At 39.4% G+C, this 27,473-nt stretch overlaps 1 protein-coding gene across 4 annotated transcripts in view; it reads left to right on the plus strand.

Annotated features, from left to right (window-relative positions):
• Positions 1 to 27,473, plus strand: part of NRXN3 (neurexin 3) — a 907,297-nt gene that overhangs the window by 218,578 nt on the left and 661,246 nt on the right. For all 4 annotated transcript variants that reach the window (XM_059850080.1, XM_059850081.1, XM_059850082.1 and 1 more), the window contains exon 4: positions 24,804 to 25,242. In XM_059850080.1, the coding sequence (XP_059706063.1) occupies positions 24,804 to 25,242 (439 nt within the window). The remainder of the gene's footprint in view (positions 1 to 24,803; positions 25,243 to 27,473) is intronic.

Consider the following 27,473-nt stretch of genomic DNA (forward strand, 5'->3'; position numbering starts at 1 on the left):
ATGAGAGGGTTTACAGGTGTTGAACTATATTTATATCAACAAATTCAGAAAATGTAATGGGGATTGGAGCAATATAGCCTGTGTTTGGTGCATATAATAAAGTTAGTTGGCAACTATTCAATATTAAAATGAAAATCCTTACAAAAATATGTGGTCCAATCTCTACCCATTGAAGGCTGAGCAAACTACAACAGGATATATTGATAGACAAATGTAGCTGAGTCCAAAGTCATCAGCAGAACAGTGGTGATACTCTGGTAGGGATTTCTGGCTGTCTTTCTAATATGCTGTTAGCCACATGTGGACCCATCCTAATGGATGCTGTGATCTTAACTTCAGCTGTCCAAAATCTGATGTGCTCATCTTGGTCTGAAAGTAAATGAGCCTCTTTTGCTTTATCTGGCTTTGAAGTTTCCTGAGATCAGTAAACTCTTGGTTTGGATGAATACTGAAAATAAATAGGAGATGTGTTTTTATTTTTTGCTCGTTATGTTGCACTAAAGAGATGGCTAAGCATCCTGTCAGACAGAGATACAAATGGGAGTAGTTTTGGAGAGTCAGACCAGCCATATGCTAATATAGATAGAATTACATGAGAGAAGTTGAAAGACTGTTTGCTTTTATATACATGTGTATAAAACAGGCATTTTCGGCTACTTGACAAGTGTCCCCTCTTTGGGAGAAGCACACTGACCCTGAAACGTGCTATGAAATGTGCATTTGTATTGTGGGCAGTGGGGGCCCACAACAGTGTGTGCTGTTACCCACCACAAAAATCCAGGCTGCTCAGCTGCGCCAGCAAGGGAGGCAGGAAAAGGTGATGAAGTTTGAATGTTGAGTGAGTGGGCTGAACAACTCCACCCAGGTCTGCCACTCCTCTGTAGCAGTGAGCCAGCTGTCAAGTGTGAGGAGCACAGGAGTGGGCAGGCAACTAATGGGCAGCATTTGTTATTTGAACTGCATGGAAAAGGCAGCAGGCTTGGTATAGTACAAGCAGGTTTTGTATAGTCTCTGATAGGCTCTCTGTTTTAGTTCTTTGTCATTGCTGCTCTCTGGCTTTGGTCTACTTCTGTTTCACTGAATATTTGTGCTTAAGGATTGTTTTATCTCCCTCCTTTTTTCAAACTGCACAGGCAGAATTCATTTAGTTGGAATTAACAGTGTATGTATCTAGATTCCTAAGCAAATCAATGGGATTAATATAGATATGTGGAAGGATGCAATTTTAGCTCTGAATTGCTACTTACAGGCTTTAATGCTCTTTAAGCTATGGTTCCATAAGTGGAAGTGTTAGAAATGGTAACATCAGAGCTCAAAGGTGAATTAGGGTCAGCCCCTGACCTCTGCTTCCTGTAACTATCTAGACATAGAGGTAGTAAATGGGAGTTATTTGAATAGGTCTTAAGGGAATATCAGGGGGATTGTTATATTGCATATGGTGGCTACTGGTGACTTCACATTGCCACAATGTGAGGAATATTCAAATGCTCATATTTTCTAAGCACAAATCCTAGCAGTTCAATACTTAATTCATCAGGGTGAGCATCAGTTATTTGTGAGCTGCATGGGGCTGGTGACACACAACTGAACAGTAACAACTTCATCCAGAAAAGCAGCAATGTGTAGTGTGCAAGTCACTAACCTCCTCTGTCCAAAATGAAAGAGGCTGAGAGGTGGTGTCCCATTTCTAGCACCCTGAGAGGTAATTGTGAGTGATGCCTGCAAAGCATTCTTACTGTATCAGCATCAGCAAGCAGAGGGAACATAGAGGTTTGGGAATGGTGGCAGAGATGAGAAATGGCATTTGGAAATGGGGCTTGAGAATGGCATAATCATTCCTGTTAAATCTGTGCCTTTCTTTCTGATTATTAGCCATTTTAAGTGAAATGGGTTTTGCATCTAGAACAAGTCTCTGAACAGATGATTAATGGTTTTATCTGTAATAACTTTACATTTTATAGAACCCTGCTAGGAGTCCGCATCTGGTGTGCCAAGCTATTTAAAGCTGTGTTAATTCTGTTAATTGCTCTACGTTTATTTGGATTGCTGGCACCTGCGGGCTTCAGGATAATGGGGGTGGGGGTGTGTGTGTACATTCTCTCTCTCTTTCTGGCTGAGAAAAAATGAGAGGACTATTTCCTCAGCTAGGAACAGGGCCTTGGCAGAACATCCTGGCTGGATTGGTTGTCCTTGAGATTTCCCTTTTTCACTACAGCTGAATGCAGTGAGATGCCAGCCAGAGGCAAGATGCTCCCCTGATTGGGGCAGGAGGTAGGCGGACAATCTGCTTTTGCACGCACTTACCAACATGAGGCAGCAGCAGCAACAGGGAATGAAGCCAGTAATTTTTCAGAAGGCTGGTCAAGTCAATACCATTCTGATCCTGCTTCTCAGCTGCCTTCCAGTGTTCCTTTTCCAGTTTATTTTTGTTTGTGAAGTGTTCCAGTGGGTTTCAAGCCCTGAACAGATGTGAAGATAAGTATGCTGATGCTTTCTGAACTTCCATCAGAGAAAAGATCTGGCTGTGGAATGCAAGACTTTTGACTAAAACATTGCTATGAAATGCCAGGAGGGCAGAATAGTTGTTTTCATGTTTGCAGCTGGATTGGCCAAACCACTGCAACAATCTGAAACAGACTCTGATGACAAAATTTTTCCCAGTCTCTGGCAAGATTACTGCAAGGGCAGCAAAATGGGGAAGCAAAGTGTTTCCCTCATATTGTTAACTTAAAAGTTCAGCAGAGCCTGAGAGGTTTGGTACTTGGAGGTTTTAGGCAATATGAGCTCAATATCTTTGTGGGTAGAGGAGGTGGTTATTCTGGTTATGTAGGGCCCAGTTCTCTCACACCTCTGACATGGGTTTCTAGCCTGTGTTTCAGCTTCAGTGATGGCTAGGACAACCTCCCAACAAAGAGACAATTAACTAAGATCAGTTCACACTCTATTACTTGTTTTTTGGCTGTCTTCAAAACAACAGTTTTTCTTGAGAAGACCAGTGAGATGCTAAAGTGAAATCAGTTCTCCTAGTGCTGCTGATCTAACCATGTGTGTATTTCTGCAGCTACCCTGTATAATCCCTTATGGTGACTGACTAAATGGAATGTTGGTTGTAGCCTCCCAAAGAAAGGGGACTGCCATATCACCCTTCTCAAAGATGTAAAGGAGTGTAAAGAAAACCACATATAGAAAAGTAAAATGTTTCTCAATGCTTTGATAAACCAGGATCCTTGTGATGACTTGCAACTTCTAAAGGACAAGGCTGTTGTGTTTGTTGTCTCTCTCAGGAGATTATATTACTGGGGATGCCCACTTTATTTATTCTGTCCAGATAGTGGCTAAACAGTCAATTGCAGTACTAAAACTGGTTACAAATCAAAGCTCTAAGAAAGTAGAGTTCATATTTAGAGTTCATATTTAAGAATGGATTCTTCCTCTGCAGCTTCAGTGTTCAGCTAACAAGATAAGCTGTCAACTGAGCACTTTCCTCCATTTCCCTGATTTGTATTTCAGGGCTGATTTGTCTTAAAGTAGCCTCATCTAAGATAATGAGAACACTGAATGCCTCTGTTCTCCTTTGGTTTGGTGTGCTTACTTCTCTCTCCTTGTCTGAGCCTAGTTCCTGTTATTCATAACTGACACTAGTACACCACATAGATATGCAGTGCTGTCACTTCCTCTCTCTTCTCAGTTTTTTTCTTACTGTGTATTTCTCATATGTTCTCTAATTAGCATATGCTTAGCTCTTCTGGCTTCAGGCTAGTTTTCATGTTTACAACCTCTGTGACACATTTTGTTAGAACTTCACCAATCATATATCATAGGAGAAATTAATTATGCATGTAACTTATTAGGTTAATAACTTTCATCTTATTGTGAGCTTCACTTAAAGTTATGCATTAATAATTCAAAGGACAGCTTTGACATCAAGTGTGTTTTCTAAAGCACTCTCTCCTTTCTTATGAGTTTTGTGTCTGTGTGAAAACCACAGATGGTTTTTAAAAACTTGGTTCCAGCTGTTTCCACATTTCTCCTGGAGGCTGGATTTGCCTGTGCATCCAGCAGAGGAAGGCAATTAAATGTTGGTCTCCTCTTTAGTTTTGCAACTGGAGTTTAAGGGAAAATCTTGGTATGTATGAAGACACCTTTTGGTAAGAATCATTGAATGGTTTGAATTGGAAGAGACCTTTAAAGGTCATTTAATCTAACCCCCCTGCAATGAACAGAGACTTCTTTTACCAGATCAGGCTGTTCAGAGCCCCATGCAGTCTGGCTTTGAATATTTACAGGGATCATACCCCCTCTCTTGAAGGCCTGTGCCAGTGCCTCACCACCCTCATCAGCAAATATTTCTTTCTTATTACTAATCTAAATTTACCCTCTTATAGTGTAAAACCATAAGCCTTTGTCCTATTGCAACAGGCCCTGCAAAAACGTTTGTCTTTTAAAAGCTCTCCTTAAGTACTGAAAGGCTGCAATGAAGTTTCTGCAGAGCCTTCTCTTCTTCAGGCTGAACAATTTGAACTCTCTCAGGCTGTCCTTATAGGAAAGGTGCTTTTGCCCTCTGCTCATCTTTGTGGTCCTTCTCTGCATCTACTCCAGGGCTTTCAGCCGACCTTATTAGAGACCTTGTTAAACATCTTGAGGTTCCCATGAGCCCACTTTTTGAGCCTGTGCAGGTCCCTCTGGATGGCATCCCATTCTTCAAGGTGTGTCAGCTGCACCACTCAGCTTGTTGTCACCTCCAAACTTGCTGGAGGTACACTTGATGACACTGTCTATGTCATTGATGAAGGTACTGAACAGTCACAGTCCCACTATTCACTGATCTCCATTTGGGCATTGAGACATTGAGCACATCCCTTTGGATGCAACCATACAACCAATTCCTCGTTCACTGAACAGTCCATCTATCAAATCCATATTTCTCTAATTTAGAGAGAAGGATGTTGTGAAGAGCCATGTCAAAGGCCTAGATCTCAAAACTGCCTCCTCAAACACCCATCTGACAGATCAGTTGCGTGGCAATACTCCCCTAAAACCATTCCACAGACTCCAGTTCTTTGGAGTGCAGCAGACAAGCTTTGACGGTGGTGCCAAGGACTTAAGAATAGTACTGGCATTGTATTTGAGCTGTCGCAGCCAGGATCTTCCTTGGTTTCATTGAAGCCACAATAAGTGTATGGTTGGGAGAGTTTTGGCAAATGTAATGTAGCTTTCAAAAGTCTTTCAGTGATGTGTCCCACCAAAAGGCTCTTTGGACTCTGAAAAAACAATGGCAGAGAAAGAAGGTCTGGGCACAGAGGAAGAACTGGTTGGAAGATAAAAACCAGAAGGGAATAAACAGAATGCACTAAATAGTTCCCATTGGAGGGCCCTAGTGGAAAGTCATCTGAGATCCATGCTGAGGTCTTGAAGATTCATTAGTAGAATTGAGTGGAAAGGAATGTAGATGGAGAGAGCATACATTTTACTGAGAATGAAAATTTTCACATGAGGATTGTCTGCAGGACTGCAGAGGTTGACCTAGTAATGCTGAATGTCTGGAGAAATAAATAGCAGATTAAATTATATGCGTGTAAACACAAATTGAGGTGTTTATATTGGAGTGGGGGAGAGAAAAGAATCCCTATGCAAGGCAATCCATATGCAGTGATGGATTTTGAGTTGTTTCTGATGTTTTATTAAATAATTATTTAATAATATTTGCTCAGTGGTCAATATTGGGCAAGTAAGGACTTCTAATATTATGCATTTCTTAGAAGGGAATAAGAACAAAGCAGAAAATATAATGATGTCATTAAATACAACCACACTGGACACTGTCATCCTGTTGTTTTAATCTCAGAAAGGGGAGAAGGGCAACAAAGATCATTAAAGGTCATTAGAGAGATTTCTATACAAGAGCTGTCAGTACAGCCTGGGGCTCTTTGTAAGTGATCTGATGGGAAAAGAAAATGGGAGTGGGGAATCATAGTGTATTTTCTGTTTCTTTTTGAATACGGGGATTAAGTGTAAGTTCAAAAGACAAAGGTAGGGCAAGCTTCAGAACAATCAAAGAGAAATATGATGGCAGTTAAAGTCATGGAAGTCCTTGCCATGAGATGTTACTGGGCCTGAAAAAATCACAGAAGAAAAATTATTGATGGTATATGAAATACAAAGACATAAGTTTCTGCCTGCAGACTCTCACAAGCCCCAGATGAGTGGAGTCTGAAATGGTTTTATGGGTGGGTATTGCCACACAGATGCTCTGCTAGACTTGCTTGGGTATTTGAGGAGGAGGTTTTCAGGTATAGGATACTGATCCAATGTAATATGGAGAATTTTATGTTTAAATATTTCCTGGTACAGCTACACCATTTCTAGGCTCCCTGCAGTATTTCAAAGTTGATTTTCCATTTTCTTTGCCTTCTATGAACAACAGTGTGCCACAACCCATCAGAGGCCATAGTACACAGAATCCCTTCCTTGCAAGTCTTGCATACAAGGTCGTGTTCCTGAAGGCCTGTGCACAGCCGAGGGGGAAAGCAGCAGAGAATCAATCTGGTGGGAAGTTTGGCATACAGGTTTGTGCAGCAATGTGTAGATGTGCAAGTGAGATGTGTTGGATGAGCTGGAGGAACAGACACACAAGGGTTGAGAAAAGGTTGGAGTGCCCCATGTTGGCAGGAGGTGTAATGATACCCCTTTGAATGAAAACTGGTTTTTTATATGTGTAGGCAGTCTACATTTGAGGAAGTTGCTTTAAATGAAAAGAAAAACAAGGAAGGCTTCATGAATCCCAGAGAAGTGCAGCGAAGTGCAAGACAGCTTGACTTCTTTCTCCATTTGTAATTATTAAGGCCTACAAAGCAATTCATTGGAAATGAGGATATTAGAAGCAGTTTTACAGCTCTGCTTGTTAAGCTGCATTGTAAAAGGATTTGTCTTTCATTAAAGATGATGTTTCTCTGTATGGAATTGGGAATTCTGTAAAGGTTTGGAGGGAGATTTCCAATAGGGAGATTTCCCCAGATCACTATGGGCTGTGGTAGCTGCAGACAGCTCTCAAGCCTTAACTTGGATTTGGAGATTTTTCCATCCATGACTAACGGTCAGAAAGTGGTCATATTTTTTTTTTCCTCTGTGGCTGTAACTGTGGAAGTAACTGTTAAGAAGGTTTATTACTGCCCAACTGGACTCCTTTTCTGAGCTCTGAATTCATCTGGAGTTGTCTCTTCCAGAAGATTTAAAATCCAAGGAGCGTTTTCTGCTTCCTCAGAAAGGTGGACTAGTGGTGTGTAAAAAAGGGATGATAAGTGCTTACCCTACTGGGAAAAACTCCAGAGAATAATAGATAGTAGAAATAGTAAACATCTGTCAGGTCACCTTGTCCATCTTCTCCTGCCAGGAGTGCCATTGTTCCCTTCAGTGTAATAACTTGGAAACATTTCTACAAAGAGTTATTCTCCATGGGACTGTGACTGTCATTTTCTGTGTTCTGTTTACTGCTGCTAAAAGTGTCTTAAGGAAAAGTAAAGCCTTCTCTTTGCACCTTGATTTCTTTGCATTTTGGATACTGGAGACTTAACAGCAAACATATATGAAAATAAAAAGTGACTAAATGGAAAAGAATTATTATTTGGAGAATTACATGTAGTAGCACTATTTAACTATTTAAAGACTTTTTCAACTATGAAATCATATGAAAACCTGGCCAAAGTTATTTATTGGATAAGTGGCAGGATCAGGAATAAAAACCAGGAGATATAACACCTGGTGTGTTGCTTAATTCAGCAGAATAAAAATGCCTGCTACTTAAACTGAGTCCACACTCATATTTTTAATTCCTAATTAGTGATTTGTGACATGTAAACATTTCAAATTGAGAATTTTAAGGCCCCAAACCCCCTCCATACCCAGCTAGCTCAGCCTTCAGGAGATTATTCATCCCCACTTATATGTGGATTCAGAGTGGTCATAAACAACAAACATAAAGCCTCACTTTCTTCTGTGTCCCCCACATCAAATCTAATAATTTGGACCTCTTTAGGTTGTTGTGTTGGTTAACCACCTCCTACTACAAAAGCAATTAGGTCTTTAATCTGTTTGAAATTTGTCTGACAATGGCCCCTAAATGTGGATTCTTTTGATGCAGTTTTCTACTGAAACAAAGATGGTTCAGAAATCTGTTGTCTTTCCTTTATCTGCTGTAGTCAAGTTTTTTCTTTATTCATCTTTTGAAAAACTAAACCAATGGAGCTCCTTGTATTTTACTCTAAGGCATTTATTCTAGTTTCCAAATCACGTTGAAGCTGCTTGATATATTCTTTGCAATTATTTAGAGTCCTTTAAGTAGACATTAGAATTATACCTAGGGTTACAGTGCATATAGTGTCAATATTGCATTTTGCTTATTCTATTCATTTGTCCTGGGACTGTGTGGCCCTTTTGCCCAGTGTTTTACTGGAAGCTTGCATTTTCTCCTCTGATGTTTTCTGAATTGTTTTCAGAAGTGCAGCTTCCTTGCAGCTTCCCCTTCCTGGTTCTGTAGTTCATGGTCTGTCTTCCATGTTTTTGAAGTTCTATATTTGAGTATTCAAATGTTTTAAAAGCTGCTTGGAATGAAAGGACCTGGATTTCCATGCTCTATGAATAACTCTATATGACCGACATGTCAGTAGGGTTGTTCAGTGGTCTGCCAAACTTGGTGTTGCCTTCAAGTATCAGCTTCAGTGCTTTTTATCTTTACTTCTAGGTAATTGACAAAATATTTAATACTATTGCATCAAACATAAATTCTTATGGTGCATTAGAAATGCCCCTTATCAGTAATGCTACCCCGCTGACAAATACTTTGTGAGACTTGTCAGCCAAGGAATGATGATCCATCCATCCATCCATCCATCCATCCATCCATCCATCCATCCATCCATCCATCCATCCATCCACCTACCTACCTATCTATCTAATTTATCTGTCTGTCAAATCTATCTATCTCTCTGTCATTACATCCTGTTTTGTTCTTGTATGCTGTTTATTTAAGCACAGCTGTCTTCTGGTATTCAGCTTAATACCTTAAAAAATGTTTCATCTCTTCTTTCACCATTGTCATTCGAATTATATCAGGTTTATTTGACAGAAGCTACTTTTACATAGGAAGGTATAATGACAGTAAGTATTGTCTTGCTTTCCTTTAATGTTTTTATTAAGCACTTCAGAGAGAAGCTGTTGTGCTAGTTCCTCCAGGGTTGATGTTTCCTCCAGGCTAAACCCTTCTATGGTTATACATCTTGTCCTGTTTGGCTTTTTAAAACATTCACACAACATTATCGTTCTTTTATTCTTCTGTTATCTTTCTGTTATTTCAAGATTAAAAATAAACCCCAGTGGATAATAAATCTCCTCATTCAGCTCTTTTATGAAATTGGAGCAAGTGACCCAAGTCTGTGAAATTAAAAATAAAGCATATTTATTCCTGGTAGCTGATCAACATCCTCTTTTATTCTCATGGATTGCAAAATACTTTCTCATCTTCTTGTGATATAAACACTTAGGTTCTTCATGTATTTATATCTGACAGATAAGAAATATTGCATACTTAATAAAGTATATAAGCTGAACCTTTTGAACAAACAATTGCCGTCTTGGTGTTATGATATACTTTTGTATCAAGATACAAAATTTTTAAACCACTAGTGCATCCTATAGTGATTTAAAGACTTAATTTTTTCATCAGATATCTAGGAAACATTGCACATTACTTCCAACCTGAATAGTTGTGTTTGGCTGTATCATATGCTTTTATCTCCTAAACTAAAGCAGATCTCTTCTGTCAGATAGAGATCCCTGCAGCATGTCGATTTGGATCAGCTTATAACCTACCTTTGGGTAAAATAGATGGCATTCATTGGATAGCTCACCCAGTATAGTATAAGATTAAGGGGTTTTTGTGATCTTTGATTTTTTTTTTAACATATTCTTTAAAGCATAGGCGAGATAACAGGCCACAGTATTACGAAATGGTTTCACTAGTACTATATATTTAATTGCTGTCTTTTGTCTGTACTTTCTTGATAGTTTCCTACTTTGACACTGAAGAATCACAATTAGTCTTTTTCAGAACTCCTTTACAAAGGCATTTCATGTTCAATTTGTTATGCACCAAGGCATGCATGCTCTTTTCATAGTCACTGTTTGGAAGGCTTAGATACGGTTCCCATTGTGTGAGAGTTGCTTAGTCTTTGATCCTAAATCTATAATCTAGCAATGGCCTGAACTGAAATAAGGTGGCTGAGTATATGTTATTATATGCATGTCAAAGTGATAAGTAATCTGAGTTTTAGCTATTTTATTGTTCTTTTTCATAAGCCAGCTTAGGTGTCATGACTATTTTGTAGTAACTGGAAGTTACTTTGGGGTTGTAGTTCAGTTAAGGTAGGACTGAACATTTCTGGGCAGGTGTCACTTTCCCCAGTGTGCTCCCTCAATCTCTCTCTTTCTGGCACCTGGAAAGCTTTATTAATAACACTTCTTCCATAAAGTTAGAAGAAACCTCAAAGAAAAATATACCTGTTTGTGTGTTTCCTCTTCTTGGCCTTAATTTTTTTTTTTTTTTGGATGCAAGGGATCCGTTGAAATAAGCCTGCAGTCCTAAATTTTTGGTAATTGATGGTACAGGATGATCCTTATGTTTCTCCATGTCAGTAGAAACTGTCACTTCCAGTTTGCTAAATAGCACTTGCTACCTCCCTGTCTGTTCATTTCCCTGTCTATACCAGTGTCTTCAACATGTAATAATCAATAGCAATTGTAGTAATAGTAGTAATAACGTAATAGTGATGTTCCTTTAGTGGCATAGATTATATGTTCAGTCTAGCAAAATGAAACTTGGTGTTAGGCAGTGACTGTACATCTTATACCTCTTACAAGAACATGCAATCCAAGTTTGCAGGATGTGATTAACATGAGGGAGTTAATTTTCCTGCTTTAAACTAATTTTAAGGTTTGAATTTCAGGGTCTAATACATCTTCAACAGCAAGGAAGAAAATGGCAAGAGGGTGATGATCTGCCTTTAAGAGGCATGTTAGCCTGTGTAGGACAAAACAAATTTGTGGCAAAGTGCAGAAACAACAGTTGAGAATTTTTCTCCTCTCTGGCTTCTGAACTTCTGTGGCTTTGTGAGGGACTAGTAGGATCTGGAACAGATGTCTGCAAGCCATCTTTCCTTTTAGAAGCTTCTGGGAAATAATTCTTAGCCTTAGTAATACCTGTTGGCAGACCTGCATGCAAATGATGGGTTTGCAGTGAGAGATATCAGGCTTGTGAATGCCAGAACAGTGTGAGATTCCTGTGCTTTGAAGGGCAAAGAAATAGTGTTATAAAACCATACAGACCTTATTGACAGAGTGACTGAGAAGTTAGAGAAATACCTTGCCTGTTTGGTTTACTGTTTATATTGCTCCCAAAGCAAAATGGGGAAGTATGGGGTAGCTGAAAAATGCAACCCTTTCAAAGTGCATTGCTATAGGGAATGAAAGAGAAAAAAAATAGTATAGTAAAGTATAGAAAACAACAGCACTTTCAGTGTGCCACAACCATCACCACTAATTCTCTCCTTTTGAGTGCCTTATATGTGAAGGACCTGAGCCAAGCAGAACAATGACTGCTTGGGAATGGCAGGACACACTGATGCTGGGAAGCATCATGGGCTGAACATATATTCTCTAACAATGTACTTTTCAGCATTTTCCTCTTAATATTCTGCACATGGGGCTTTTTTTATGTGATTGTGTTGTTTCTTTTTTTTTTTTTTTAATTGCCTGTTTGAAATAGTACAATAATCATGGCTGACACTGAGTTATTTGGAATTGGAACAGAACTGTAGGCAATAATGTGCCAAATCCAATACAGCTTACATTAGAAATACTTCACTTAAAAGCCCCTGTTGTCATTTTCTTTGCCTCCTCCCTTTTCAGTGTTTCTTTCAGGTTTGACCATGCCACTGTGAAAGAAAAAGAAATGTATGAAGGAGCATGATTAGGTTCTGCAAAGCCCCATTGAGCACACAGTCCAATGTCATGTACAGCAAAGTTAGTTGCATCTTCTGAACTGATATGTTACTTCTGGATATACTGGAAGGTGTAAAAAGGCTGAATTTTCAGTCAAAAGCATTCTGGTGTAATCTCACCTCCACCAGTCTTTTCTCTAATGGTAACTCCATCCTTGTGTGGTGTTTGTCATGGTTTAACCCCAGCCAGCAGCCAAGCACCATGCAGCCACCAGCAGGGTGAGGGAGAGAATCAGAAGGACAAAACTGAGAACACTTGTGAGTTGAGATAAGGACAATTTAATAGGAAAAGCAAAAGCCACACATGTAAGCAAAGCAAAGCAAGGAATAGATTCACTGCTTCCCATGGCAGGCAGGTGTTCAGCCATCTCCAGAAGAGCAGAGCCCCATCACCTGTAACAGTGACTTGGGAAGACAAACACCATCACTCCAAACATCCCACCCCTCCTCCTGCTTCCCCCCACTTTCTATACTGAGCACGATGTCACACGGTGTGGAATATCCCTTTGGTCAGCTCGGTCACCTGTCCTGGCTGAGTCTCCTCCCAACTTCCTCACCAGTGTGGCAGTACAAAAAGCAGAAGAGGCTTTGGTTCTGTGTATGCCCTGCCCAGCAATAACAAAACAATCTCTAAACTACCATCACTGTGTTCAGCACAAATCCAAAACACAGCCCCATACCAGCCACTATATGAATAAAATTAACTCTATCTCAGCCCCAGCCAGCACAGTGTTTCAATAGTAAGATATGCTCATGCTTTGTGAGCTACTTTCAGGGGAAGAGGATAGCAGTTACCAGGATGCCTAGCAGTTTGTTGGTCACACAGCTGCATAAGATCATAGTGTGGAGATCTGCATGCAGATGATGTGCATTGTTCTAATGCTGCTTTTACTGTCCTGGATAAACATGGGCTGGGCATCAGTTAGTGGGTGGAAGCAAAAGTGTGGTGCATCACTTGTCTGTCTCCGGTTTTTATTCCTCTCTCTTTTGTTGTCTCCTTTATTCCTATTCTTTATTCTTATTCTTATTCTTAAACTGTTCTTATCTCAGCTTACAGGTTTTTACCTTTTATTTTATTTACAATTCTCTTCCCCGTCCCATGTGGTACTTTGTTGCTGGCTAGGGTTAAATCGCAATAGCATAGCCTAAAAATCACAAGTGAAGAGATGAATACACATGTATGCACATACAGTAGAGTGCATGCAGGTGCTGTTTACAAATGCATATAAACCCATATATATGCCTTTAGTGCAGATCTATACATCAATACAGAAATACATATGCTTTCTTGTGCATCTGTGTACGGTATATGGATATGTAAATATATGTAAGTACATCTAGCAAAAAAATATAGCATGTAGGGTGATTACTTGTCCAAACATTCAGCCTATCCTGCTCTGAGGAATATATATGTGTCCTTGCTTCCAGGAATTTTTTTTCAAGCTTTGTGACTATGTCTGCCATTTTCTCTTATTTCCTTTTTTTTTCCCCTTTACCTGCCAGTAAAACACACAGACAAGTTTTCTTGATATATTAGAAAAAGAATGGCTGACTGATTTCTATGTATTTTGCTATTTTTGACAGTGCTTGCTCAGTGGAGAATAAAACTGCTGTAGAGGAGAAACAGCAGGTTCTTTGAGTACCATGTAGACAGACCAATCATTTCTATATTCTGGTCAACGTGGTCTGGGTAATAATAAGGGCAGAGCCCTCTTCTCAACCCCTTCCTCCAAAGGAGTCATCTCCAGAAATGGAAGTTTACCATGCTCTGGAACTGCTGCTGTCACAGTAGTACCTCAGAGCTCTGTAAAGGTTGGAAAAGGTTGTTGGGACTTAAACCTCTAAAGCATGGGAAGTCCACCCAAAAAGAAAGGTTTAGGCAAATTCTTGCCAAAGAGTGGCTAAAGGAGATTTGTATTCTGCCTGTTAGTGTTTGAGCAATGTAAGCTCTATTGCTCTGCTTAAGATCTGGTATAGATAATTTTGAAGCAGTAAGACACTACTGAGCTAAACAGAAAATGTAAGTAAATTAGTCTTGTATCAAATAAGGTTTCTTAGATGTGAGATCAGTCTTCCTTGAGCTCCACGCAGAGGAGATGGAAACCCTTTGCCTGGGTGCATTAAAATGGCACTGTGACAAAAGCAAACAAACTGAGGGAAAGGTTTATTATTGTTCAGTATTTACATTATAGAATTCTAAAACTGAAAGAGATTAGTAGGTTATTTGCACTGATCTGTGTTACCAAAATATTTTCTCCAGCTTAGGCACAAGGGAGTAGCTAGGAAAAAGGAATATTCTTTTGTGCCATCTATTGACTTTTATGAATTCAGTTCCCTCTTTCACTTTCTCAAAATCAGGAATAGTGGCCTTTAATGAGGGAGTGGAAAATAGTATAATATTAAATAAACTAATGCAAAGACACTAATACTCACTGAGTAATTTAAACTGCTTTGTAGGAATTTCTTATAGGAAGTCTTTCTACAATGGCGTGATCTCATTTTTTTCCAGTTCCCTTTGTGCTGGGAACCAGCTAATCAGGTGTCTCTTTTGTCTGGTGTTTAGTGCTGACTCCAGTCCTGACCTCTCCTTTCTGAAGAGCTCTCTCTCTTCCTGATTGCAGCAACCCACCTACTTTGGGAAGGAAGTGTAATCTGGTGCTGAATTGGGTGCTGAGGTCCTCATCTGTCTCCCATTTCTGCTTCTCATTTCAGTGCTACACTGGAAAATGTCACATGTGTTTGCTTTTGTTTCTGCTTTCATGTGCTTTCCTTAAAGTTCTCTCACTGTGGCAGCAGTTCTGGCTGTGCTGAATGCTTCCCTATCCCCCCCAGGAGCTGCTGGACTTATACTCCATTAGCACAGCTTCCAGATCTAAGCAAGGGATAAAGGTGAAGTTTTGTCAGCAGCCTTGGTGAACCCTGGTAGTTCCACTGGGTTCTTTGCATGTATTAATACTCTTCCCCAAGAAACCTATAAAGGTGGTGGGCACAGGGGAGAGTTTGTTAATTAAGGGTTTCTCTGGAGGACAGATAAAACCAGATGAACAGCTGAGAGGGAACTGTCCCATTCCAAGCCTCCCTTTATTGGTCTCACTGTTGTGCTGTGTACTAAAGCTGTGGCTGGTGCAGCTGGGTGGTTTCTGGATGAACAGATGAGCTAGACCATTTGGCATTGTGGTAGTTAGCTGGGGCTTAGTCCCCAGTCCCAAACAGAAGATAGGTATTGAATCTTTCTTTTTTAAATTTCCCCCCTGTTCCTTTTACTAGTGTTGCAAGCTTAGAGATGAAGGTCACAGATGAGAGAGTTTTAGAAATGTATGAGAGAAAGATATAAAAGAGCTTATGGTTCTTTTTCTCACACCAGGTTGGGGGTTATAAGATGACAGTCTTTTTCTCTTGATGCTTCTTCTTTCAGGTAGGGAATTAGCTACATTCCCTGCCCTCTACAGCAAATATTCAAGCAAATAGTTAGCTCATGATATCACTGTTCTCACACAACATAACGCCCAGTGCAGATAAATGTTTGGGGAATCCTACCCATGGAGGATTTGAACTTTGTTCCATGCTATAGAATTTGAAGAGAGATGAGCAGAGAGATCCTTGAGAGATATCAGGATTGACAAGTTTTTGCACAGAGCAAGAAGAGGGGTATTAAAAATGAAGTTTAAAATCCCATTGTATTTTGGGCTAGACATATGGAGACAGTGTTTTCCTGCAATGGGAGTTCTTCAGCAGACCCAGAGTGTCTTTGGTCCCTCACAGGAGGAGAGCCCAGCTGAAGGGATGCCTCTTTCTTTGGCTGACACTGCAGGTGCTGGGAGATGTCAGTGCCCCTGAGACCTTTGTGCTAAGGCTGAGGGAGGGACACTTGCTGGGATGCAGCACTCTCAGCTTTAAGCTACAAACAGTGACACCATCCTGCTGCAGTGGCACCACTTTCAGGCTTAGTCTGTACAATACTAAATCCACTAAATGCTTCCTCTGTGGCTGTAATCTCATTGTTACTTGAACTCTGCTCACTTTTGAGCGTGTGCTCTCCCATATGTAATGGTAAATATTTTCAATTTTTTTTCACTGGGCAAGTGACAGAAACATAGAAGACACTGCTGTGGTTGGCACAATTTGCTGAGCAGTTGCTTTGCTTACATTGGAAATCTCAGCAGTGAGACTCCAGACAGATGGAGACTGAACTTCCTTCTTGTACCTTCCAGGGATATTCTAGTGAAGCAGGCTCAAGGCATATTGGCTAGGGAAGGTAGGTTGTGGGAAAACACTGCATGTCTATGGATGAGGAATATCTATTTAGTATTCTCAGAGAAGACTTTACACATTAGTGTTCTCATTAAAACACATTTTACCACTAAGTGAAAAGCTGAGTGAAATTAAGAGTTTCTGTTCCAAAGGAGTTTCTTCCAACTGGCATTTGTTTTCATTGCTGCTGGTAAGATGAATTTTTAAAAAATGTAAATCCATGAAATTTTCAAAACTGGGTTCATGTGTAACATTCTGGTATTTTCTGAATCAAATTATTTCATATTGATCGAGCTGACCCCCAATAATCTGGAGCCATTATAGCACAACAATATTTTCCAGTGCAGTTCATGTGACCTGTAGGGCCCTTGTGTCCATTCTACCAGAGGGACCAGAGTATTTGGTTAAGCTGCTTTGTGGCAAAACCAGTCATCTATCTCTGCTGATATTAGGTGGGACACTGACATTGTGTCATGTCAAAGTATTTTCTTAGGGGCCCACTATTGAAAGTAAATGCAATGCCTGAAAAAATACTGGTTTGTGTTAGGGTTAAGTTCATGCAAAAACTTTTCTGTAAAGTTCAATAAAACAAAACTTGACGTTTTGGTTTGTTACAGATTGAAGTGAAGCATTTCATTGCTAATTCTCTGTAAGGGAAATGGAATTCTCTGTTGAAAAGTCATCCTAATGGAAGCCTTCACCCAGCCATACTAAACAGATTTATTTCCTTGAGATAGGTCTTTTGTATATGCACAATCTTAGGTGGATTTAAAATACAAAGAAATTACTAAATGGAGTGTTATTTGCTCAGTCATTGTCTGATAGACTTTTCAGTGTAATAAGGCTCAAGCCTTAAATGATCAATGGGGCCATCCTAAAATAATTCCTCTCAGCCTTTCATATGAAATTCTTAAGACACTTGACAGTAATCATTTCCTCACTTAATCATCACTGAACCAAGCTCGACAGATTTAGCTTGTGCTTGTTAGACAAATCCGAGATTTTAGGATGCAGTTGGGAGGAGCAAAATATTTTGTAACTGTGCCTGTATAAGCTCACTATGCCTGTATAAGCTCACTACAGGACTGAATGTAATTGAAGTCAACTCCTGCATGCTGGTAAAGAAGCTGCTGTGATAATGATTTTTTTTTTTTTTTTGTTAAGGGTGGTTTTTTTTTTCTTTATTAACTCTCAAGTCTTCTTTTGCTAGGAAGGTGATTTGTAAATTTGGGCTCTTCAAATTTTTGAGTGTCAATATTGTGTTATTATAAGGTTTATTCTTCCTTCCTGTGCTTGAACACCATAGGAAAGTCTTTAGATACATGGTAATTTGCTTTTTCACATGTTCCTCTACTCTCCCCTCACCCCCCACCACAGAATCATAGAAAATACAACTAGAATGGGCCATTAGGGGTTATCTAATACTTTGCACTTCTACTGTCCCAAAACAAAAACAATGACATCTATGTGAGTTTTGACAGCAATTTTTTTGGTCTGAAATTCAAGGTCTCCAGTGATTGTTGCTCTTCAGACAACCTCTTCCAGTGCTTCACTGTTCTTAAATTAAAAATACCTTTCTCTAACACTTTCTTGCTGTAATTTTTTGCCAATTATTTCTTGTCCTTTTCGGCATGGGTACAAAGAAGAGATTGTTCCTTTCTGTTTTGTAGTAGCCCTTTTCTATTTGAACACTTTATAGTGTCTCCTTTCAAACTTCTGTTTTCTAGACCCCTGATTATTTTCATTGCTGTAGTCAGTACTCTTTCGAATAGTTGTACTCCTTTCTTGAAGGGCAATTCTCCAAAGTGAACATGATCTCCAGTAGAGTACAGCACTATCTCTTTCTGTGTCTCCCTACATTCCAGCATGCATCTTTCAACCCACACAATGAATGATTTTCTATGTGTAGCTAAGTTTTTGTTTGTTTTTTAACCTCTGCACTAGGCTCAGTGTAGAACAGAGAACTTCCTCATTATTGCATATGGATGAATATTTTTAAAGTACAGACATATCTTCTCTATGTCCTTATATGCAGAAATAGATCTAAGGTACAAATTACTTTTCAGGGCTAGCATGAGGCATATCTGTGTCTGTGGCACAAGTGAGGAGCATCGCAGCTGGCTGTCTTGGCTTCCCTTGTCCTGCAAGGGAAGGACCCTTATTCCCTTGTCCTTTTTCTTCTCTGTTACTATCTCAAATGGAGGTTGAATAGAACATAAATAGAGGAAAGTTCAGTTTGTGCATCTGAATCCACAGTGAAATGCCTTAAACACTTTGCTATGACTTAAAGGTGAACTATGTTACTGTCAAATACCAGACAGTTAAATTTTTTACCTTTGTATTAGAAAGAGTTAGCTAGATTTTTACAAAGAGAATGAGAAATCTGAATCTAATTCTCAGGGTATTTTTTAGCTTTAGCAGTAAAGACAAACACTGGGTGAACACATATTCTTTGTTAAACGGAATTCAGATGAGATCTAGACTTGCATTGCTCTAGCCAACATTGCACAAGTTGTATTCGAGTCTTGACTGTTTAGTTTCAGTTACTTTTCATCCATGTTCAATGAATTGCTTTACACAATAGGTAAATGTAACTCTTTCAGTGTCTGGGGATTGGTGGTAGTGTTTATTACCTGAATACAGTTGTCATCCCAGTGGAACATTAAATATGTTTATATTAGGTATCCCAGTCCACGCAGTGCTATTTAAATAAGTGTAGGAGCTTTAGTTACCCATCACTGAAGACTTGGATCGCTTGATACACAGTCTGCCCCAGACACAAAGTAAAGTGCTGCTAACCCAGTGGTTTTTTTTTCTACTTGCTTGTCAGGGAGGGCTAAGAAAACACAGGTCTAATAAAACAATGGATAAACTGTACTTTTTTTTCTGTAGGAACTTGCTTGGTTGTGTGTAGATGCCTTTAAAGAAGTTTTAGGCACTAGCCTGAATATCTAACAGTTATCCTTTGTGAGAATTGATATGGGCACTTGGTGAAGGGGTGCAGCCTGGGACAGAAAAAGCAATATCCAGGCTGCGATAGGTGTACAATTTGGCTGCACCCCTTCAGAGGTGCTCTTCATAGCTAACTAAACATTTGCAGCCTTCAGGTTATTGCTCTTTTTCGTGATGGTTCATGATGGTAGTCATCTAATTTGCCAGGCTGTTGACAGCCATTCCCCTTTGGAGCATGCCTGTGTCCAGCCTGTACTGAAAATCATGTTTTCTGCTTAATAACACCCACTTGGAGAGGAATTTTTATATTGGCTACTGGCCAAACTTAGCACATAATTTTCCCTCCTTTTTTGTTGCTCCTTCGCTATCTGCAACTTCACTTGATTGCAGAGAGATGCTTTTCATCATTGTGAAAAGCCATCTGATTAGAGCTGTCATTAACCCATGAGTGAAACTTATAAGAAGTTTAGCTGGAGAAATTCCTTGAATGCTTCAGAATTGCAGAGTTGTCATTTTACAGAAACCTCAAAACTAGATTGCAAATTTGTTTTAACTCTGCTTAAAACAAGCTCTTCTTTCTCAGCAGATTTATAGGGAACATGATTAAATGTATATTTTTTTTCCCTCAAAATGTTTTAGATGTCATGAAATTCTACTGCTGATTATCAGGACCGTGTGTATCTGGACTCTCCTTCCTTACCACCCATTTATACTAGTCTAATTCATTAAAGAAAGGCATTGAATGGTCAATATTCCTTTGTTAATGTGCATTTAGAAACAGTCCCCATGGAAATGGAAAAAAACCCATTCTTTTAATTATACTTGTTTCATTTTTGCAATATAAAGTGATTTTTTAAGATTGGAGGAATGAAGGTTACTTTTCAAGAGCTCTGTCCATAACTTTTGCTAATAATTTTCTTCCCCTTTTTCTTTTCCACCTTTCCCAAAACAATGATGACTATGTCTGTACCAGGAATCATGTCCTTGACTACCTTAGACCTTCTCTGAAATATGTATCAGACCTGGGATGAGTTCAAGCTTGTGTCTGTTTTAACAGGCAAGACTGGCATTGTTCAGAAGGCACCTGACATAAATGAAGAAGCCAATGGGCACTATGAGCTTTCATTGCTTTGCTTACTTCTCAGATGCTTTTGAAGCCACGTGTGGCTCTAGAAGACTGTCCTAGAGAAGTGCAGCATTCTGAGACAGTCATGGCCTCATTTGAATGTAGAGAAGTGGGTTTCAATAAGTAGTTTGGCATATACTGAGGAGCCTTCAAGTTACTTCAGAGGTTGCTCATAAAAAGAGACTACTAGGTAGGAAGTGCTGTGCAGATGGTAGATTCTACTGCTGGCAGAAACCTTGCTCAGTCAAACATAAAAATGTATCTTTGGCTTGCAGCAGGTAACTCTAATCAGTTTTTTTTTTTTTGTCCAAGACTTTTTGCTTGCCTTCCTTTTTAGTGGTATGTTTTAAGGTAGGATCCCAAACATGTAGAAATCTAAAAAAAGCTTCACTGAACGCACTGATGACAGGTCAGACCGGAACTGACAATAGCATCTTCTCCTTTACCAGGCAGTTTTAGCAGTTGGGAAGATGTGCATTATCTGTCCTGCAAACTGCACTAAAGCCTCTGTTGATTTCATTAAAACACAAAGATTCATAGGTTATGAGGCCAAAAAGAGCCATTATGATAATCTAGGCAGATTTGCTGTATAATTAATTCCTGTCTCACTATATCTTTTAGAGAAAACAGGATACTATTTTAATTTAAAATTTGCCTGGAGCAGAGAACACTCTATAACCTATAGTAAATTATTTCAGAAGCAAATTACTCTCATGTAAAAATGAGTCATAATATTTTAAAATGCGAATTTCTCTAAATGCGAATCTCTTAAAATGTGAATTTCTTCAATCTCTAGCCCCCAGATTTCATGGTCCCTTTGTCACATGCGTTGAAGACCCCTCTCTTGCCAAATTCCATTTTCTGCACAGGTACTTGAAGATTGCAATCAAATCACATTTTAACCTCTGCCTATTAAACAGACTGAATATGAATGTTCTCCACTATGGGACATGCATACCAGTCATTTAATTTTATTCCCTCCACAATCTTGAACCTTTGGTTTAACAATTGAACTGTTATTATCAGAAGCTGCCTTAGCATTTCTCTGTTCCTGCCAAGGATTCACATTGGTCTTACACCCAACCATTATTTCTATCCTTTTATTTTTGTGAGAATTCTGGTGTACTTGATTATACATCATGATGTTGATGTCCAAACGTGCCTGTCAATAATACTTCAAGTCACCTATGGAAACACTTGCACTTCTTCCATAAACATAGGTGCTTTTTTGGATTTCTCAAGCTAGGTGCTTTGTTCTGGGTTTAAAAAAAAGAAAATAATTTAGAACTTCATTTGAGTAACAGAGATTCAGATTGGGGTGGATATGTTTATTTGTAAAGACTGAATTCAGAACTCTTGTATCTATTCAACAGCCTTTCTCATCTCCTCCCCAGGTCTACCTTTGTGCTTGCTTTCTTAGTCTCTTCATTCTTGGTCTCAGATTGTTCATTGTTAGTTACTTTCTTGGTTACAACTAACCTTATGCAATTTTTTTTCTGGTTCCTTTGAAAGCGTTGTCACAAGAATTCTCCAGCTGTGGTACTCCTATGATTAATGAAACACAAAGCAGTCAGCATCACACCTCAAATAAACTCAGAGGCAGACCCTCTTCCTTTCCCTGGAAAAGATGAGACCTGTTACTCAAGTATCAAATACATCAAAGAGGGAATATACCCATACAGTAACCTGTGTGTGGCTCAGCTATGTGTGGGAGCTGCTAATATGCATATGATGTTTCCTCTACCAGCAACCCACAGAGATTGCTGAAAACAGATCAGAGTTATGGCTAGATACAGCCCAGCACCACCCATCAATCGTGTAGGTTACTGTGCTACCTGTCTGCTCCTCTCATGTTTAGGAAGACTGGGTCAAGATGCAGTTTGGAGGAGTGTTGGTTTGACCAGTTATTAGTGGTATCCTATAAGGGCAACTCTCCTTCCTTAGAATCATTAAAGCCACAGCTCATTCAGGCCTGGCATTCTCTTGCTCATCAAAGCAACTCCATGCTGTGGTGGAACCACAAATGCAACAGCGCACCAAAGTTGTAAGGGCCTCATGGGCCTGAAGAATGGTCAATCCATGTACCCAGGACGGTGTTTCCAATAGTGGAGGGCGCAGGTGCTGTTTAGGGAGAGCACATGACCATGGCTGCTGTCACTGGTGCATTCCTTTGCATTCCTGCAGCACTCACTGCTGTTGGTTTACAATTGCTAGAAGATGCCTCCTTCCTTTTTCCTTCTGTATCAGTTTGTGGACTTGCCGTCCATTGTTATTTCTGGTTCTTTTTGTGTCTTCTGTTGCATCCTACTTCCATGACCTCCCTTGGCAGCAAGTACCAGAAGTTCACTACCCTCTGTGTAAATAAGTACTTCTAAAAATCCATTTTATGCTGATTTCATACAAGTTTCAGCAAGTGCCTCTAACGCTGTTATTGCTGGGTTTGGCAAAGAGCAGTTCTACATTAACCTTCTTCATCTTCTGTTAACTTCAATCATATTTTTCTCAGTCCTCTCCAAATATGAGCTTGGCCTTTTCAGCCTATCCTCATAAAGCATCCTGTTCCATCCTTTTAGTTGCTCTATTTATTTTCTCTTTCTCCTTGAGAAGCAGAGATGGGACTTCATGCAGTGCTCAGAACTAAAGTCTGACTGAAATGCACCTCCTTGTCTGGGGAGAGAGGAGGCTCTAATGCACCCCCTTGCTGTGTCAGTGGAAGGAGGTGTATGGTCTCTCTAATGAGAGCTTTTGACATGATTAATCTGTAGAATAAAACTACTACAGTCCCATAAATTGAAAATGAATTTTATCCCTGTTGCATTTATTAATAGCCTTGATGTTTTGGATGCCTGTGTGAGGGCAGAGCACGTTATTAGGAATTGGACCCAGTTACTGTGGGTCAATACTGTCCTCTGCTGGGAAGAGCTAGAGCTTTGTGCCATTTCTCCAAATGGGATTTAACAGCTGGCTTCTCTTTTCACTCTGTGTTTTGCCTTTGCAACAGGAAAATCTGACTGCACCATGGAAATTCTCCTTTAATGCTTAGAGAATGCTGGAAATTTTTGCCATCTCTGAATGTATCGAATCACGATTTAATTTATTTTTTCATCTTCAAGTTACCTTATTTATGAGCTTATGCCTCATTCTTTCTCTCATTTGCCTTTTAATATTTACTGCATACACATTTCTCTGACTTTCCTGTCCTAATAGTAGAAGTAACCATGTATATCTCCTTTCCCTTCTATTTTCGTAATAAATTGCTGACAACTCCTCCTAAGATTTTGAAAGCAGAAATCACATGTTTGTATATATATGCTATATGTGACAGACACAAGGTATTTTAGAATAATAACTCCTTAGAAGTAATTAGAATCACTGAACAAGAATTCAATAAAAATTGTCCTAGTTGCAGAAGTGGTTTTACTTGCTGTTCGTGCGTTACAGCTCTGCATTTAACAAGTGTGGAAGGTGATTGAGCAGAAGTACAGTTTACAAGTATTTCAATTTTGTGCCTTCTCCAGTTCCTGCCTCTGTGAGAATGGCATGGGCCAGAGAAGAGTCTGCTTTCCAGGAATTCATTCTGTACCTGAGAGAAAGAGAAGAGTAGGAGGTCTGGGCTCCTGAGTAAGCCAGACATGCTCAGGAGTGCTTGCCTGTTTGAGACTCTTCTCTTGGCTAATTTCAATCCATGTAGCAGGAATAGACCCCAGAGTTCTATTCTTAACCCAGAGAAAGTGAGAGTTCAGGCAATGAAAATGTACAGGTTTTTATGTGTTAGCACAAAAATTGTTGGTTTCTTGAAGTAAGGGTAAGCTGTAGAGATATTTCCATGGCAAGCTTGTGTCAGTAGTGATCTAAGATTTCTTGCTCAGAGAATTTTGTTTTTTTTTTTTTTCCTCAGGACCCACAGGGCAATCACTAACAGTTCACAGCAACTTGCTGAATTTTTTTTTGCGTCTCTGTGCTGGTAGTTAAGTAGGCTATAAGAATAATAGAGAAATGACAGTGGTACCAAGTTCCCTGCTGTGGCTAGTAGAGATGGACATGGAGGTTACATTTTGTTATGTTTTTTGTATGGGATTTATGCAAATATAACAGCATGATACCAGACACACACTGGATTTTATGTACAGGAGCCTTTATAACCGAGTGGGCCTATGGTAGAGTTAATTGTTCTCACTGCCTTTCAGTTAAATATTGTCTTCTCACTGCTTATCTGATCTAAAGTCATTGCAAAGTACCCACTGCTGCCATTTCTATGCACTCTTCGGGTTCAACTCACTCCCTCTGTCATGATGTCAGACTCTTGGACTCTCTTCTTTCCCCACTGCCTTTTGGGAAAAGTTTATCTCCCATGGCTGAAAGTAATTGGGGTGTTTGTATTGTATGCAGGATTGATGTATGATACTTTTCCTTGTGTCTGGCAGGTTGTTTATAAGAATAATGACATTCGTCTGGAGCTGTCTCGCTTGGCACGGATTGGTGATACTAAGATGAAGATCTATGGGGAAGTGAAATTTGTATGTGAAAATGTGGCTACACTGGATCCCATCAGCTTCGAGACACCTGAGGCCTATATTAGTCTGCCTAAATGGAACACCAAGAGGATGGGCTCCATCTCATTTGATTTCCGAACCACTGAACCCAATGGACTGATCCTTTTCACCCACGGCAAGCCTCAGGAGAGGAAAGATACCAGAAGCCAGAAAAATACAAAGGTAGACTTTTTTGCAGTTGAGCTTCTAGATGGAAACCTCTACTTACTGCTGGACATGGGCTCTGGGACCATTAAAGTCAAGGCCACCCAGAAGAAAGCCAATGATGGAGAGTGGTATCATGTGGATATTCAACGAGATGGAAGATCGGGTAGAGTTATAACTTTTTCTTGAATAGATTCATATTTCAGATTCAGACCTAGGTCTATGTATTAATTCTCAGTCACCTTCTTAACAAAGTTTAGTGTTATTCCAGTGGTGTTTATCCAGCAAGGCAAAGATGTGAATGGTTTTTAATAAATGTTTCATTAAATGTGTAGTGTGAACTTTGAATAGCACATCACAGAGGTAATCTATTAATATTTTATTCACAGTCCTCAGATATTCTGGACTTATATTCACAATTGCATGCATAGTTATGGCAATGATTTCTTTGTGGACCATGGTAAGGTTTAAGGTCCTTCAGTACCATTGTTCTCAGTTTGAGAAATTCTTCCTGATCTACCTTGGGTTTCAGCATTTGGGATCTTGTTGTGAGAAAAATAACAGTAATGGGCACAATCAGTAACAAAATTATGGCAACAAATCAACATTTTCATCCCATTCTGTTTCCTTTAGTATCCTGTAGTTTTGAGTTGGGTTTCATTACTCTTTAGAATGACAGATTCAAGTCTTTAAATCTGAGGCATCATTCAGTGGATGTTTCTTTTCTTTCTTTGCAGCTTCTCATTCTCAAATATGAGTTTTAGTTTATTTCTAAAAATACATTTACCATGCAGTTGCCAAGAGATATTTTTATTGTTTCCAGTGCTGAATATCAAGCTAACATACTCATGATCTACTCTGAAATTGTGGAGGAAAATAAAATGCTCAGTTACTGTAGTTTCATCTAGAGAATAACAATTATACTTCAGTTTTTTTCTGAACCGTTTGTATCTCAAAGTCCTCACTTCAAAAAGAATTTTGCTTACATTTGCCAGTAGATTTGAGATTTGTTCTGGTGATCTCCAGATGATAGTTTTAGGTCCCTAATTTTATGTTTCCAGTTGCTGAGCACCATCAGTATAGGGAATGCAGTGCAAGAATTTGCTTCCCTTGAGTTTTTAGAAGAGCTGACTTTGAGATACCATGCAAGGCCTAGCTGTTTGAACAGGTCTTTGCCTGAAGCTGTTTTTTCTTTTGATGATGTGAGTAGTTTCTTTGTATTTGGCATGGCACTCTGCTTGGACTTAATATGTGTGGTTATATATTGCTATCTCCTAAAGACATCGATAGGAGCATTTTACAAAGGAAGCCACAAATAAATAAATAAATGGAGTTTTGATTTCTTTAGAGTTGCTAAAATTTAATTAACTTCCAGGGGTAAACTCAATTAGCTGTGTTTCTTACTGACTTCAGTTTTGCTTGCTCACTTGGGGACCACCTCATCCCTGAAGAAGCAGCTGCAGAGACAGAAGAGACAGAAATGACACAGGCTCTATGCAAAGAATGTTTGCAAAGCCCTACCAAGAGGGACACGTGTTAATTTGGACATATTCACAGGAGGGTGTGGCAGACACATTACTATTTGATGGATGGCACAGTAGGACTGACTTGTTTGTCATTTGGCAGGGAGGTTTATGATACTCTGGACACTGATTAGAGGTAACAGATTTTGAAACAGTTTTCTCAACAAGAAAGAACGTGTTCGTATGATGTCTTGTCCTTTTTTTTTTTTTTTTTTTTTTTTTTAATTTTGTTGTGTTCTCTGCTCACAATGAATACTTAGTTAATGATCCTAATGACTGATGGCTTGTGTCCTGAGAAAACCAGGGTATTGGCATTGATTTCTTCACATTGTACCTTCAATCACTATTATCCAATGACATTTGGAGAGGTGTGAAAAAGGAGTTCAAGGCCTCTTCTTGTTTAATCCTTGGCTTTTCCTCCACATGTGGACTGGAGAATGGTTACACCTTGAAGATTTTTTTCCCCCCAGTATAGTTGATTATAATTTAGAAACTGAAACAATTAATTTACCTAATGGGGGCTAAAAACACCCTTTTGAGTTTAATGAGTGAGTAACCTCCAAGTTCCGATTCTCATTACTAAAGCATCAAGGCCTATGTTAAGTGTCATCTCTCTCTGCTTTTTCCCATTTCTATAACAGTCCAAAACTTCAGGTTCTGCTGATTTAAAATAGACTAAAAATCCAAATATTCACTATTTCAGTGCACTAAGGCAGGGAAGCTTGGCAGTCATGCTCAGATAACCTCTGGCATCTCTGATCCCCTTAGGTCTTGTGTATGCATCAGTCTGTGTTGGCTGCTAGAGCAACAAAACCTGGTTTTGTCTTTCTACTCTGACAGAAGCTGGCAGCGTGGACATGGATACCTAACCTTT

Source organism: Haemorhous mexicanus, chromosome 6 (assembly GCF_027477595.1).
Source record: "Haemorhous mexicanus isolate bHaeMex1 chromosome 6, bHaeMex1.pri, whole genome shotgun sequence".
NCBI classification, from domain to species: domain Eukaryota; kingdom Metazoa; phylum Chordata; class Aves; order Passeriformes; family Fringillidae; genus Haemorhous; species Haemorhous mexicanus.